General features: G+C 34.9%; 1 protein-coding gene across 14 annotated transcripts in view; it reads left to right on the top strand.

Moving 5' to 3' along the window:
- Positions 1-14,409, top strand: part of RPGRIP1L (RPGRIP1 like) — a 125,363-nt gene that overhangs the window by 10,125 nt on the left and 100,829 nt on the right. For all 14 annotated transcript variants that reach the window (XR_004737482.3, XM_078358133.1, XM_078358129.1 and 11 more), the window contains 2 exons: positions 3,265-3,367; positions 5,048-5,191. Coding sequence is in view for 13 of the 14 variants with exons in the window: in XM_078358133.1 (XP_078214259.1) it covers positions 3,265-3,367; positions 5,048-5,191 (247 nt within the window). In the remaining variant the exon portion in view is untranslated. The remainder of the gene's footprint in view (positions 1-3,264; positions 3,368-5,047; positions 5,192-14,409) is intronic.

Below are 14,409 nucleotides of genomic sequence, written 5' to 3'. Positions count from 1 at the left end.
ATCACTCTGACCCTGAGTTTTCTTTACATATAAAGTAAAAGGATTGAAACAAGTCACAGTAAAGGTCTCTTCCATTGCTAAAAATGATCATAGGCCAATCGCTTTCTTCACTTTAAAAATTAATAACCTAAAATGTACCCAGGCTGCAAAATAATTCAGTTGTGGAGCAAAGACTCAATATAGAACATAAATATTTCTAATAAAATATTTCAATTCTCTTCACCCAAAGAGAAGCTTTATTATAATGGAAACACAAGTCAATAAATACCTTAAGTAACATTTTTAAGATTTTAACTATTAGGAAAGGAAATAAGGTTTTAGCTCTAATTGATTTTTGTTTGAAATACACCTTACATAAAGACCAAAGATTTTTAGGGATATAAAGTATCATGTAAAACTTTAGTTTCAGTTCTTTGAGGAAGGCAAAAAAACCACTGCGAACAGAAAGGGAGAAAAATTTGTTGTAGTTTGCTCTCCAAGCCAAAATGTTAACACTATCAGTTCCCTAGATAGAGTTCCTTTGAAGTCAATAAGGCCTCCATATAGGCAGGAGGCAGCTGCAGGATGAAAGGGCTTGGCTACTCCTCACTATGTGAGATTGGCAGTAGACTCTGAATACAACTAAAGTAGCATAATGAATTATAAATCAGAAAGTACGTTCTGCCACTGATTAACTTTTTATGTGGAAGAGAATACTGACCTCAGCCTCATTTTTCCCATCTATAAAATAGAGTGATAATCCAGCTTAGGTAAGACATCAGGAGATGGTGGCTCTCACAATCATGTATTTTACCTTTAAAGTGACTTATCCTCTCTGAACCTTAGTTTTGTCATCTGGAACTGGAACTGAGCAAGATGATCCCTAAAGTCTGCAAGATCTTTTATACTAAATAAAAGTAATGTGCAAGCCAGGCACAATGATACACCTCTAAAGTCGCCGAGAAGCTGAAGTGGGAGGATCACTTAAGCCCAGGAGTCTGAGTCCAGCCCGGGCAACATAGTGAGACACTGTCTCTAAAAATAAATAAGACTATAATGCCCAGATTTTACTTTAAATCTAAACTGAAGTCTTATTAGATTGTTTAACATAAAAAAATGCAAAGTTTTATTTCTGTATTACTCATGCCTTTAAGTGTCTTTAGGAAGAGAAAAATAATTTTTGACATCTCTTTGATAAAATCATAATATTGTCAATGTCAATTAAAATGACAAGCTAATCTAGTGCTATTAATTGCTGTTCAGTCAGGAGAGTTTGCTGGAAGTTTCTATAGCTTAATTAAGAACCACCAAGCAGCAGAGCTTTTAAAAACATGACTATGTAGCTTAAATTTCTCCTTACATTTGTATTCTCTTGGTGGTTCAGAGCTTTCTTACTGTTCAGGATAGAGTTCAGGACATGGAAGACAGAGCATGAAGTGGTGATGAATACCTTCTTAATCATAGTGGTTATGAGTAAACCTGAAGCATCCCCACCAAGACTGACACCTTAGCAGGCTCTTCGGGACTGCCTCTGAGGCTGAGACAGGCCAGACTTGTCAGGAAAATATCTCAGCCTGGGATGGCTGGCTAAGAACCCCAGAACCCCTCTATGGCCACAAGCAGCCTTGACAATCAAGCTGCTGTACAAATACTATTGTTTCCTATTTGTACCTTGTCAGGATAAAGGCTGGAAAGCACTGGCTAAATGTGTGATCAATGTAATATAGAAACTATATTTACTCTGAGGAACCAATGAACAAATATTTTTGTAAAGCAAAGGTTTTATGTAACCATTGGTAGAGAGTAGATTGATAGTTACTAGAGGCTGGGGAAAGTGTGGGGCACTGGGGAGGATGAAAAGAGGTTGGTTAATGGGCACATACATAGAATTAGAATAAGTAAGAATAAGGTATAGTATTTTATAGCACAGTAGAGTGTCTATAGGCAACAACACCATACTGAATATTTCAAAATAACCAGAAGATATTTGAAATATTCCCAATACAAACAATAAATGATCAAGGTGATGGATATCCTAAACACCCTGATTTGATCATTACATATTGTATGCATATATCAAAATACCACATGTACCCCACCGATATGTACAATATTATGTATCAATCTTTAACAGGTAAACTATATACACACACACACACACACACACACACACACACACACAGCCATTGGCAAATCACTATGAGACTAAGTTTTAAGACATGTTTTGAGTATTTTTTAATTTCCACTAGTAATGAATTTTTTTCATGATATATGTAGGAAAAGCATAAGAATTAGCATTACTGCCAAAATAATATAATTGGCAAATTCTAACACAGTAAACTATTTTAATGTTTTAGAGCCTTTTCTATGCTTCAGGATTACAGCAATAGATATTGACTAGTTTAGAAATAGCAAGTAATAGTTCCATTATTCTAATTAGAATTCTTTTTTTAAAATTTTCTCTTTACTGAGAATGCAGAGCAATTAAATCTCACTTTTAAAAAGCTAACTTTTCTAAAGAGAATAAATGTGTTGTTTTGTTCTCCATTTAAAAATCGTAATCATCTGTCAAGCTTTAACTTAAACTCTAATATTTAGTTATTCTATATAAATGTAAAATAACTCACATAATTAAGAATATGGCTTATTTGTGACAATGGGACTTCCTTTGCAAAATCATACATAATTATTTCTATAAGAAAAGTTATATTTTAAGTGCAGCAGGGCAATGTTTAATTAAAGAAATTCTGTTGATGATCAGTTCTCAAAGTACCTTTTTGTAAATAGGGATTTTCTTATTGGGTTGGAATAAATCAAAATACAGAAAGCGTTTTTCCTTAAACACTTAAGGGCAAGGAATATGAATGAGTAATTTAAAAATTAAAAAAAAAAACTTTATCACAAACACTAGGGGAAAGAATCACGTTTTTATGACCTATTTTCATTCATACTTCAGTTGACATTGTAAAAACTTGAAGACTCTGATTTTTTCAGAAATTACTGCAGAAGTCTAAATCTTAAGTTGAATAAAATTATTTCTAGGTAATTTGATTTCTACAGTAGATTTGTAAAATGAGCAATACTTGCTGCTGTGTTTTATTTAATGCCTGCTGGTGGCTAAGATCACATACTCCCTTTGGCAGTGTATTTCTAATTCTGTATACTATAGAACACATACATCTTAATACTTAATAAGAGATTTTATTATATTAAAAATGTAGCAAATCAAAGATCCTTCTTTTCTAACTTCACTTCTATAATTGCATTTTATTACTTTCTTTTTAGGTATAAAATTCCAAGATGTAGATGTAGCTGAAAATCCACATCCCATGTTTACAAAATATGGCAACAGTTTACTTGAAGAAGCCAGAGGAGAAATAAGAAATTTGTATGTGTCCTTTTTTGTGATCATTGGAGAACTTTGGTTATTGATCATGTCTTTTTTTTTTTAATCCTTCCCTTTCCTTTATTTTAAACCAAACTGTGTTATATATAAACAATTTGTTGCAATAAAATACAGCTATATTCTGTAGGGTAACAACAGATATTATATAACATGTTTTCAGGAAAATGAACAACTTAATCCAGCTGAATCAATGGAAGGATTTATAGAATTGTCTTCTTTATTATAATTTTACCCTCAGAGGAATGGCATAAAGTCCAATCAGTTAGAATAGTGTAAGATTTAGAGGCAACATTTTTATTCCCAGAAAATCACAGGTAATTTTTTTAGATCCTGAATCAATTAACTTTTTCCTACATAAAAAAAAAAAAAGAATTGGGGAGTGGTATAAAAGTTTGGAGTTATCAGGTACATATGGATTTCAGATTTTATTTTCGTATGATTCTATGGTACTGCATTCTTCATCATATTGTTTCAAAAAAGTGACTTCTATTACATTTAGCTTACTTTTCTAGTTAATCAAAGCCTCATGGTTTCAGTGTCTGTGAGTCACACAAATGAGGGTAAGGTTCCAATTTTTACTATAAGCCTTCACCTAGATCATCAACAAGTAACAATACTTAATGAGAAAAGAAAACATGGCACACAGTATCATACTTAAAATAGTTGCTTAAGAATAATATGGTCTTAGGCCAGGCGCGGTGGCTCACGCCTATAATCCCAGCACTTTGGGAGGCTGAGGCGGGGGGATCACGAGGACAAGAGATCGAGACCATCCCGGTCAACATGGTGAAACCCCGTCTCTACTAAAAAATAAAAAAATTAGCTGGGCATGGTGGCACGCACCTGTAGTCCCAGCTACTCGGGAGGCTGAGGCAGGAGAATTGCGTGAACCCAGGAGGCGGAGGTTGCTGTGAGCCGAGATCGCGCCATTGCACTCCAGCCTGGGTAACAAAAGCGAAACTCTGTCTCAAAAAAAAAAAATAATAATAATATGGTCTTAAAAGGTTTTCTTTTGAATATTTTAAATAGCAGTTACAGTAATGATTAGCCTGCAGGAGAATAAAAGACTAAACATAACCTTGTTACCTGATAATCACCTGAAAAGCCAAAGTTTATATCAGTTCCTGAGGCTCATTACAGCATGATGCTGTCATGTATGATGCTGTATGATGTATGATACAGTATGCTGTATACATTACAGTATGATGCTGTCAGACATGATAGCGTTAAATGCATGCCAGAGACCACTAAGTTATGTTTGGAAAATTTCCTGCCACCTCTCTCTGAAGTGTTAATTTGGGTGTTACAAGCAGATGTGCATATATGAACGAACAAAGGCATATATATAAATAATCTGAAGACGAGATTGTGAAGTACATAGTAGGTGTACTCCATAATAAATACTTACTTAATTGAATCAAACCAAAGTCCAGCCCGTTGCCTGGGACCTTATCTTGTAAAAAGCAGTATCTTGCCTTGTTCCATATGTATTTCCAAATCATCACATTTAATCTGCTACTATTTCACTGTGTGCAGAGGCACTTAAGCTAAATTTTTTAACTTCTGCTTGCTCCTTTTCATGAAGAACTTTCTTTGCACTGATCTTAACTACTGCAAAATTTTCCTCAAACTGCAAATTCTTACAAAGGCTCTTTATTTTAGAGAAAATGTTATTCAGTCACAAAGAGGCCAGATAGAAGAGTTAGAGCACTTGGCTGAGATCCTGAAAACTCAGTTGAGGAAAAAAGAAAATGAAATTGAGTTATCTCTTCTTCAGCTTCGAGAACAGCAAGCTACAGATCAAAGGTATGTTAAAACAGAAATATCACTTTGATAAGGTCAAAATTAGTTTAAAATACTTTATCATGTGCCATAAAAGGATAAGTTTATCTAGCCTCTTTTAAAATCATGTTTTTACTTAACATTCTTTATATAAGCCTACACTCGACCTACTAACTTCTGTCAATAACTCTAAGGACAGTTTTTCCTAACCTGCTCTGCTTTTAAGCAGCTTCTGATGGGTGGAAATCACCCTCATCTTGTTTTCTCTGTTCATTTACCCCATTTGCCAAGATTGCAGGAAGTTCTGATACCATTTGATTATAACTACTGAGAGAAGTATGGGTGACAAGAACTCAGCTGTTGGCATACCTTGTAAGTAAGTCCAGCATTAATTTTTTCAATCTTAAAAGATAATAAATTCCATATTATGGTTCCAGTTTGTAATCCTAAAAAGATCCCTAATATTCCAAGTTTGGATTGCAGTCTGTTGACTGTAATAAGATTACAGTGGGACCTGTAGGTAGTCTCCTTCCTGCCTTTCATTTCATCTATGACACTTAAAAAAAATTTTTTTTTTAATTTCCAACTTTTAAGTTTAGGGGTACATGTGCAGGATGTGCAGATGTAGTGGAAACTGAGCTACCATGGTAGTTTGCTGCACAGATAATCCCATCACCCAGATCTTAAGCCCAGTTTCCACTAGCTATTCTTTCTGATGCTCTCCCTCCTCCCACTCCTCACCCTCCGACAGCCCCAGTGGGTATTGTTCTCTGAACCTGTGTGTCCATGTGTTTTCATCATTTAGCTCTCACTTATAAGTGAGAACATGCAGTGTTTGATTTTCTGCTTCTGCATTAGTTTGTAAAGGATAATAGCCCACCAGCTCCATCCATGTCCCTGCAAAGGCCATGATCTGATTCCCTTTTATGGCTGCATAGTATTCCATGGTGTGTATGTACCACATTTTCTTTATCTAGCCTATCATTAATGGGCATTTAGGTTGATTGCAATTAGGTTGACTGCAATGAACACATGTGTGCATGTACCTTTATACTAGAATGATTTCTATTCCTTTGGGTATATACCCAGTAATGGGATTGCTGGGTTGAATGGTATTTCTACCTATAGGTCTTGGATGAATCGCTACACAGTCTTGCACCATGGTTGAACTAAATCACACTCCCACCGATAGTGTAAAAACAATTCTTTTTCTCCATAACCTTACCAGCATCTGTTTTTTTTTGACCAGCCATTCTGACTGGTGTGAGATGGCATCTCAGGGGTTTTGACTTGCATTTCTCTAATGATCCGTGATGCTAAGCTTTGTATTTGTTGGCCACATGTATGTCTTCTTTTGAGAAGTGTCTGTTCATGTCCTTTGCCCACTTTTTAATGGGGTTGTTTGTGTTTTTTCTTGTAAATTTAAGTTGCTTATAGATGCTGGATACTAGATCTTTGTCAGATGGATAGATTGCAGAAATGTTCTCCCATTGTGTAGGTTATCTGTTTACTCTGTTAATAGTTTCTTTTGCTGTGCAAAAGCTCTTTAGTTTAATTAGATCCCATTTGTCAATTCCTGCTTTTGTTGCAGTTGCTTATGGCATTGTGAAATCTTTGCCTGTACCTATACCCTGAATGATATCTTTGCCTAGGTTTTCTTCTAGGGTTTTTAAAGTTTCAGGTGTTACATTTAAGTCCTTAAATCCATCCTGAGTTAATTTTTGTATAAGATGTAAGAAAGGGGTTCATTATCAATTTTCTACATTATGGCTAGCCAGTTCTCCCAGCACCATTTATTAAATAGGGACCACTTTCCCCATTGCTTATTTTTGTCATCTCTGACATTTTATAATTTACAATATTTTCTTTCCCATCCTTCTTTGCCATTTTTTTGGTTCCTGGTACCTGTTCATCCATTTTCTGCTTTGACATTGTGCTTTCAACAAGACTTTATCTTTTTAACATAGTCCTTGAATTATTTTTCCCTTTATAGATTTTCTTTTCTTTTTCTTTTTTGAACTAAGCATACCCGAAAGTACAGAAAGTAATATATTGAACCCTCACACACATATCACTCAGCTTTAACAGCTGTCAACATATTTCCATTCTTGTTTCATCTGTCCACTCACATTTATTTTCCTAATTATCCCCAGCCAGATATCACATCACCTCACCCATAAATACTTCAACCTGTATTTCTGTCTGAAAAGGAATTTTTTAGAACATAACTACCATGCCATTATCACACCCAACAAAAATCACAGTAGTTCTTTGATAGGGTCTAATAACTAGTTTATTTTCAAACTTCTGTGAAGATATCTTTCTACTGTTTATTTGAATTGGAATCCAAATAAGGTCTGCGTAGAGCATTTGGTTATTAGGTCTCTTTCATTTCCCTGGATTTTCTTAAAAACCAGACCTAGTTGCTGTACTTATTTTTCTCCTTTTCAACAACTTTGATAACATACTTGTATGGCTAGGTTCTTATTAGAAAAATCAAGTAAGATTTTCTAGCTTTTCATTTCAGATTCAGAGTTTATTCATCTTTTAACAAACTAATGTGGTAATATATAAAGATCCTAAGAAAAGATGCTTAATATCAGACTTGTGTTTTTAAAAGTGGGCTAAAAATATATAAAAAGCTTTATATTTCATAGTTCTATCAGATTAGTGTTACCTTTAAAAATTCTATTCCTAAATAACTATGTGTAAAATTAAATTATACAAGAAATCCTATATGTCTAGTGACATTACATTATACACCCTTCTAAGTGCAAGGCAAAAGAAATAAGAATATTTTTGAGAATCATATTTGAATTAGGGGTTGTAATTTGAACCTTGGCTAAAGGGTAAGCTTGAATACCTATGAGTTATTCATATTTCTATAGGAAGAAGAAATGATTTAGACTTGGCCTACTTTAAAAAACAGTGAGAAACAGTGCTAAAGGACCAGAATTCAACACTGAATATGGTGCTCTTAGTAAATGCCAACAGCTATGTTTAAGACCTTGTCTGAATATAAAAATTCACATAGGCCAAGTCCAAGCTTGGGGCAGTCCCTATATCATCTTTACTCAACCACTGAGTACAAAGTTATCAAGAATTGTTTGTTACATTTATCAAGTTCCTATAGAGTAAGGTGGACACTGTGTTGGCCATTCCCTTTTCCAAAGGGATGTGATCATTTAGGAGCTAGTGTTAACTGAAAGGGAAATCCAAAAGTCCTTCAATCCTAAAACTAAAACAACAGAAGAAATAGAGTGACAAGACAAGGATACATACTTTCCTACTATAAATATTACCAACAAGAGACACCAACATATACACATAGAAGAGGTAAGTCCCTCCTTAGGGGCTATTTCATTTACTCTGTAGCAGTCTATTTTTGTCATATCAAGAATTAAAAGCAGAGACAAATGAGTAGTAAAGGCAAAGGAACTTTTATTGCAGAGACCAGAGAAATAAATCAGTGTGTACCTACCTCACTGCTTTTATAAAATGGAAAATTTACATGTTATTTGCTTAGAAGGAAAGATACCTATAGTGAATAGCATATTGTTTCTTGAAATATAGTTGTTGAAACTGAGGAAATAACTTAAAATACGGGGCTTCAATGCCTTTTTTAAATGTTTACACAGAGCTTACAATTTTATATATAACAGCAATTTTTTTAGACTAATGGAAAACTGTTGAAAAAGATGTTGGGGAGAATATAAAACTCAGTATAATTTACTGTAGAGAAAAATCGTGAAATGGGAAACATATTTAAAGTTTTCTTTCGCGGATACATCATTTCAGATTTGAAATTCTAGAAGTCTGATCTGAACGTTGGACTCCTTGTTCTCAAACATGAACCTAACGTAGTTGTAATCTTCAGAGTGGCAGTGCTTGATATTTATGGCAGAGAGCCTTTTCATAGAATATTACAGAAACTCTTGATAGTATGTGTTTAATAGACCAGTTTGGTCTGGCATCAGCTTGACATCAACTTTTGGTTATCCAAAGCCCCTAATTGCTTTGAAGTAAAAGCCCAGTGCTGCTCTTTTTATGAAAATCGTGTTTTTTCCTGTTGTTGTGGTCGATTTTGGAAGACTGAGTTGTGATTTTTGCATATGTTCTACATAATGCCTCATTAGCAAAAAGTCTTGTATCATTTACAAGTAGCCTGAATGTCTGTGTTGTTTTGAAGAAAAATCCATATTAAATTTAAACAATATAAAAATGCACATTTTCTGCTTATTAAAAAGGCCGTCTTAAATTAAATTCAAAGCAGTAACCAGTGAACACATGTACATGAACATTAAAATCAGAATCATTTTACTATTTATTGACCTCTTTAACTCCAAAAATATTTATACTCTTACGAATGTGTAAGTAGTTTGTACTAAGTGGTTTTTTTTAAATAAATGTTAGGGTGTTTACCTTCTTAATTAGAAATCATGTAACTGCCATAATGTCCCAGTGGAGGACATTTAACCCATAAGTATTTCAGACACTCTGACTTGCCTTCTTCCCTTTGGCAGACAGCCGACTATCAAATCTCACAACAGAGAGGCCTTTTGCGCCATGCATTACAAGAAACAGCTTGGCTTTAAGGGCTCACTCTTTCCCCTCTGCACAGATACAGGATTACTTTCTAGCATTCTAAGTTATTCCTAACTTTTCATTTTCAAAAATTGCAAACCTACAGAAAAGTGGAAAGAATAGTTGAGTGAGCACTCACATAACCTTTCAGCCCTTAGCATATTTTTTTGAATGGTACAACAAACCTATTTTTGTACTCGGCATGCTCTTGCTTAAGCTTTCTTTCACTCAGTCTCTTTTCTTCTCTCAACATCTCTCATTTTCTCTTCCCTCCTATTTCTCCTCCCTCTCTCTCTTCTCTTTGCTCATGCCTCTCTTCCTTTCTCTTCACCTCTCTCCCTTACTCCCATTAGGTGCACATATCACCTCACCCTCTGTACAGTTAAAAGTATCTTCTAGGAACAAAAACGTCCTCCTACATAACCACAGTGCAGCTATCACATTCAGAACACTTAACAATGAAGGATACAGCTGCATCATCTAATATACAGTCCATATCCAAATATCTCCAGTTATCCCAATAATGTCTTTTGCAGCTTGGTCTTTTTGTAATAGTTGTTTTTGTTTTATTTTGTTTTGATCTAGGATCCAGTCCAAGGTCGCGTGTTGTTGCATTTAGTTATCCTGTCTTTTAAGTATCCTTCATTCTTGAATGGTCCCCTACTCTTTCATAGCCCATTGACAGTTGTATGTAGAATGTTCCTCAGTTTGGATTTGCCTGATTGCCCAACCCCCTAATTTAAAGGGCACATCTGGTTCTCTGATGGAAGAGTAACTGGGACCAGGGATAGCCATGCAGACATTATTACAGGGAGTGATCTTTCTTTCATTTCTTAAAATATATTCACCATGCTCTGTTATTTTGAATAGCTTAGAATTCACCCAATGAAAATTATCACCCTCAAATACCATTTCTTTTACCCTAATGTTTTTATTGTTAATATCATCTAAGATGTTTCTGTGATAGCAACTTGACATGTCTTCCTGCCACGTTATATAAACCACAGAAATTGTCACAGTTAATAGTTACTAGTATATGAATGTATGCATGATAATGGAGGGAAAGTTAAAACTTAGGAAGATCTTAGAGGAAAAAACATAGAAGAGTGAGGAGAACATAACTTTGAAGAGTGGGAAGAATTTAACTCCTAGAGCTAGATTTGAGTGTTGTCTCCCTTACTTAAGGTCTCTGGCCAAATTCTTTACTTCTGTGAGCCTTAGTTAGCCACCTGAACTGTAAAATGATTAGACTGAAATGGGTAAATGGTTCCCGGTCTTTACACAGCCATTTTTCTCTCTAGGGACCTTGCATTCACAAAGATTTGGCCTACTAAATTAGCTGTTTGTATTCATCAAAGACCTGTATTATGCCAGTCACTCCTTCTGCTAATTGTTAAATAACCTGTGTTATGACACTGGGTTGGTACAATTCTATCAAAAAATGAAAATAACACAAAACCGTTAGTTTACTTTTGCAGGTTTATTGCCAGCAAATCTATGTTTCTTATTGGGCTTTTTGAAATATTGACTTTAAGTTTCAGATTCCTGCCAGGTGTGGTGGCACATGCCTATAATTCCACCTACTCCCAAGGCTAAGGCAGGAGAGTCACTTGAACCTGGGAGGCAGAGGGTGCAGTGAGCCGAGATCGCGACACTGCACTCCAGCCTGGGTGACAGAGCGAGACTCTGTCTAAAAAAAGGAAAAAAGATTTTCAGATTCCTTTCCTTTTAATGTAAATCTCAAGTTGGAATCCATTAAACATGGTTGTAAAAATGGTCCCTTTAAGAAGATGAGCCAGGGTTTGAGTTCTTCCTGTCCCCAACCAACCTTTGGGAGCACCCTTTTACTGGGTGTGATTTTATGCTTGTAGAGAGCTAACACAACTGTCCCCTCCATTCCTGTGGGTGGTGAGAGTAAGAAGACACTGAGTTCTGATTTATAGTTTGACCCAACACCACAGGAAATTAACGATTCAGAGGCAAATAAACATATACAGACATTTTTTTTCCTTTAAGCAATCTTAAATCAGAGAGCACTGTTTTCACCTATGAACTCAAGTAGCAATTTTGAGCAAAATCATTACCTTTCAAATAGACTTTTCTCAGCTATTTTAGTGAACTTACTCTATTCAGTTTACTAGCAGCCTTCTGCTCATAGGTGGTAACTTGGCCAGTGATCGTTATCTGTGTATCCCTAATAAAAACTATGAATGAGCTACATTTCCTTCAACAGCACAGTTACAGGATGTCTGCCACGGTTTGTAAAGAAAATCCAGAGAGCTTTTTTTAATGCTGAGGTTGTTTTCAACCTTATGCCCAAAATTTGGTCACCCTCAAAACAGTCGACAGAACTATTACTCAAAACCAGTCCCTCCATTCTATCTCATAAATATTTGACCTAACTACTTCACAGAATCTCATAGCCTAGCTTCTGTGTTTTAAAGCCTTCTCTTCTAAATGACATTAAATACTTTGACATTTTAATCTCAAAAATTCAAGAGGCTTTTTTTTAGCTTTCATAATATGGTAGCAAAGAATGAAATGTTGACAAAAGGTGGGGGAGGGGAGTTGAATGCCTGGGGAATAAAGTATATGAAACTTGCACTGGAGCATAGATTTTTGCTTCTTAAGCTTTCATATTAGACTATACATTACATGGCTCCACTGAAATTTTTTTCTTCTGCAGCGTTTCTGAGGTTTCAGGTTTCTGGATTTATTATGGCACCCGGTAGCAAAGCTGGAGTCAAGTGTTTGCAAGGCTTCCATTAGAAATTCCTTTTTCAGAGTTTATTGCTTGACTGTTTCAAATTATATGAGAGAAACTTGGCACACAGGTTGTTGAGCTGGATTACTTTTTTGACATAAAATCTAATTTATTTCAGTTTGTTTTTAATCTAGAGATGGGCCAACATCTCTTCTCATAGTTTTATAAGGTTTGATCATAATTCCCAATCATGTGTGTTTTTTTTTTTAACGAAAGAAGAGAAACTGCATTTTCCAACTTAATTGTTCATGGCTTTCTCAAAATCCTTGTTGAAAATTTTGAGAAATTTATTTTCACAAAGCACTTAATTAGTGTGCTTGATATCTGTTTGCAGATCATTTCACCATGTGTAATGCAGCATGTATGACTTGGTATATGACCATCAGAGTTCATCTCAATGTTTTTACCATGCATTATTCTTTCTGTTAGAATGTCATCATCCTGAAGATTTGGTATTCCTGTCGTAGTGTGTAGAAAAGGGCAAAAAAATATTGTGTGGAGGTCACTTAAAATATTACTCATAAAATTAGCCCTCTGTCTGTTCTTCAAAGACCAACCTGAGGCCTTGCTCCACAAGCCCAGAAGTTTAGGACTGGTCACTTAGCTATGCACCCCAGCTCCATCTTGCCTACAACATGCTTCTTGGATCGCTGGATTCAGAGTCCAGGATGCTCACCATTACATTATGGAACCTTGAACTAACATCCTTCTCACATTTCTTGTTATCTTTTTATGACATCTCCTTCCCTCTTTCTCTTACTTCCCCCCATTGTTCTTTTACCATATTTCACCTATACAGAAATGTCGAGTTGATTGTTGGGTTTGAGGTAATTTTCATTGCACATCTTCTTAAAGGCTAGACCACATTTATCACATTGATTTTAACTTTTATGTTGTCACTGACCTAGCACTTTTAGTTTAACAAATCATCCTTTTCTTCTGGTTCCATAAAAAAATGTAAAGTCATAATGATAAAGCCCCTTAAACCTGATACATAAAAGTAATTATTAAAGACTTACAAGTTTACCATTGTCCTAGGAAAGGTGTGCTCTGTAGCAAACTGATTTTTTATTTAAAGTACAACATTATTATACCACATTATTACTTAAGGTATTCCTTAAATTACATTACTGCTGTTTTCTAAATACTTCTTAAGTTGTATTTATACCCACCTGTTGGGCATTACCAGTTTAAAATGCCCTGTTTTGGGCAGTATTTTGAAAAGTTTAAACCCAAGGAGTTTAGGAAAATATTCAGGGAAGCACCCACCAATTAAACCACTGAAAGTTTTTGATATATACTTACTGGTTTTTGCCTTGCAAAAAGAATTTAAAATTAAAAACTGTTATTTCTATCACCCTATGTGGCTGAATGGATTATAGAGATTTAGTTCTGTGTTACTGTAATTAATGGTTATTATTCAAATGTAGCTGAATATTCTTAAAAATATTAACATACTTTAAAACAAAAATAAAATATCAGAGACAACTGGAAATGTATGAAAAGAGTTTAAATTATTTGAATCACATTCTGTTCTTGCATATCAATAAACATCATTCACTGCTGAGTGGTCAAACCAAGTAATTCTGGGGCAAATAGGTAAATTATGTTTTGGCTTCTAAATATGAAAAAAAAAATTTTTCTTTAGACTTTAAGATATTTTTCTCTATATATTATATATATATATGTGTGTGTGTTTTTAGTGACTAATGGTAATACTGAGTGAATAATAGTGAGTGAATTGTTGGATATGTGCTCTGAACTACTACATAACATGTTTTAGACATATAAATTATTTTAACATTGTGTTAAGACTGTACACTGGGCAAGATTCAGATTCGTGGACTTGTTTATCTTCTGTGTGAGGACAACTAACTGTCCAATGCCAAAATAC

This window comes from Callithrix jacchus, chromosome 20 (assembly GCF_049354715.1).
Source record: "Callithrix jacchus isolate 240 chromosome 20, calJac240_pri, whole genome shotgun sequence".
Lineage (NCBI taxonomy): Eukaryota > Metazoa > Chordata > Mammalia > Primates > Cebidae > Callithrix > Callithrix jacchus.
The sequence above is the reverse complement of the archived record's forward strand: the minus strand, read 5'-3'. Positions and strand labels throughout refer to the sequence as shown.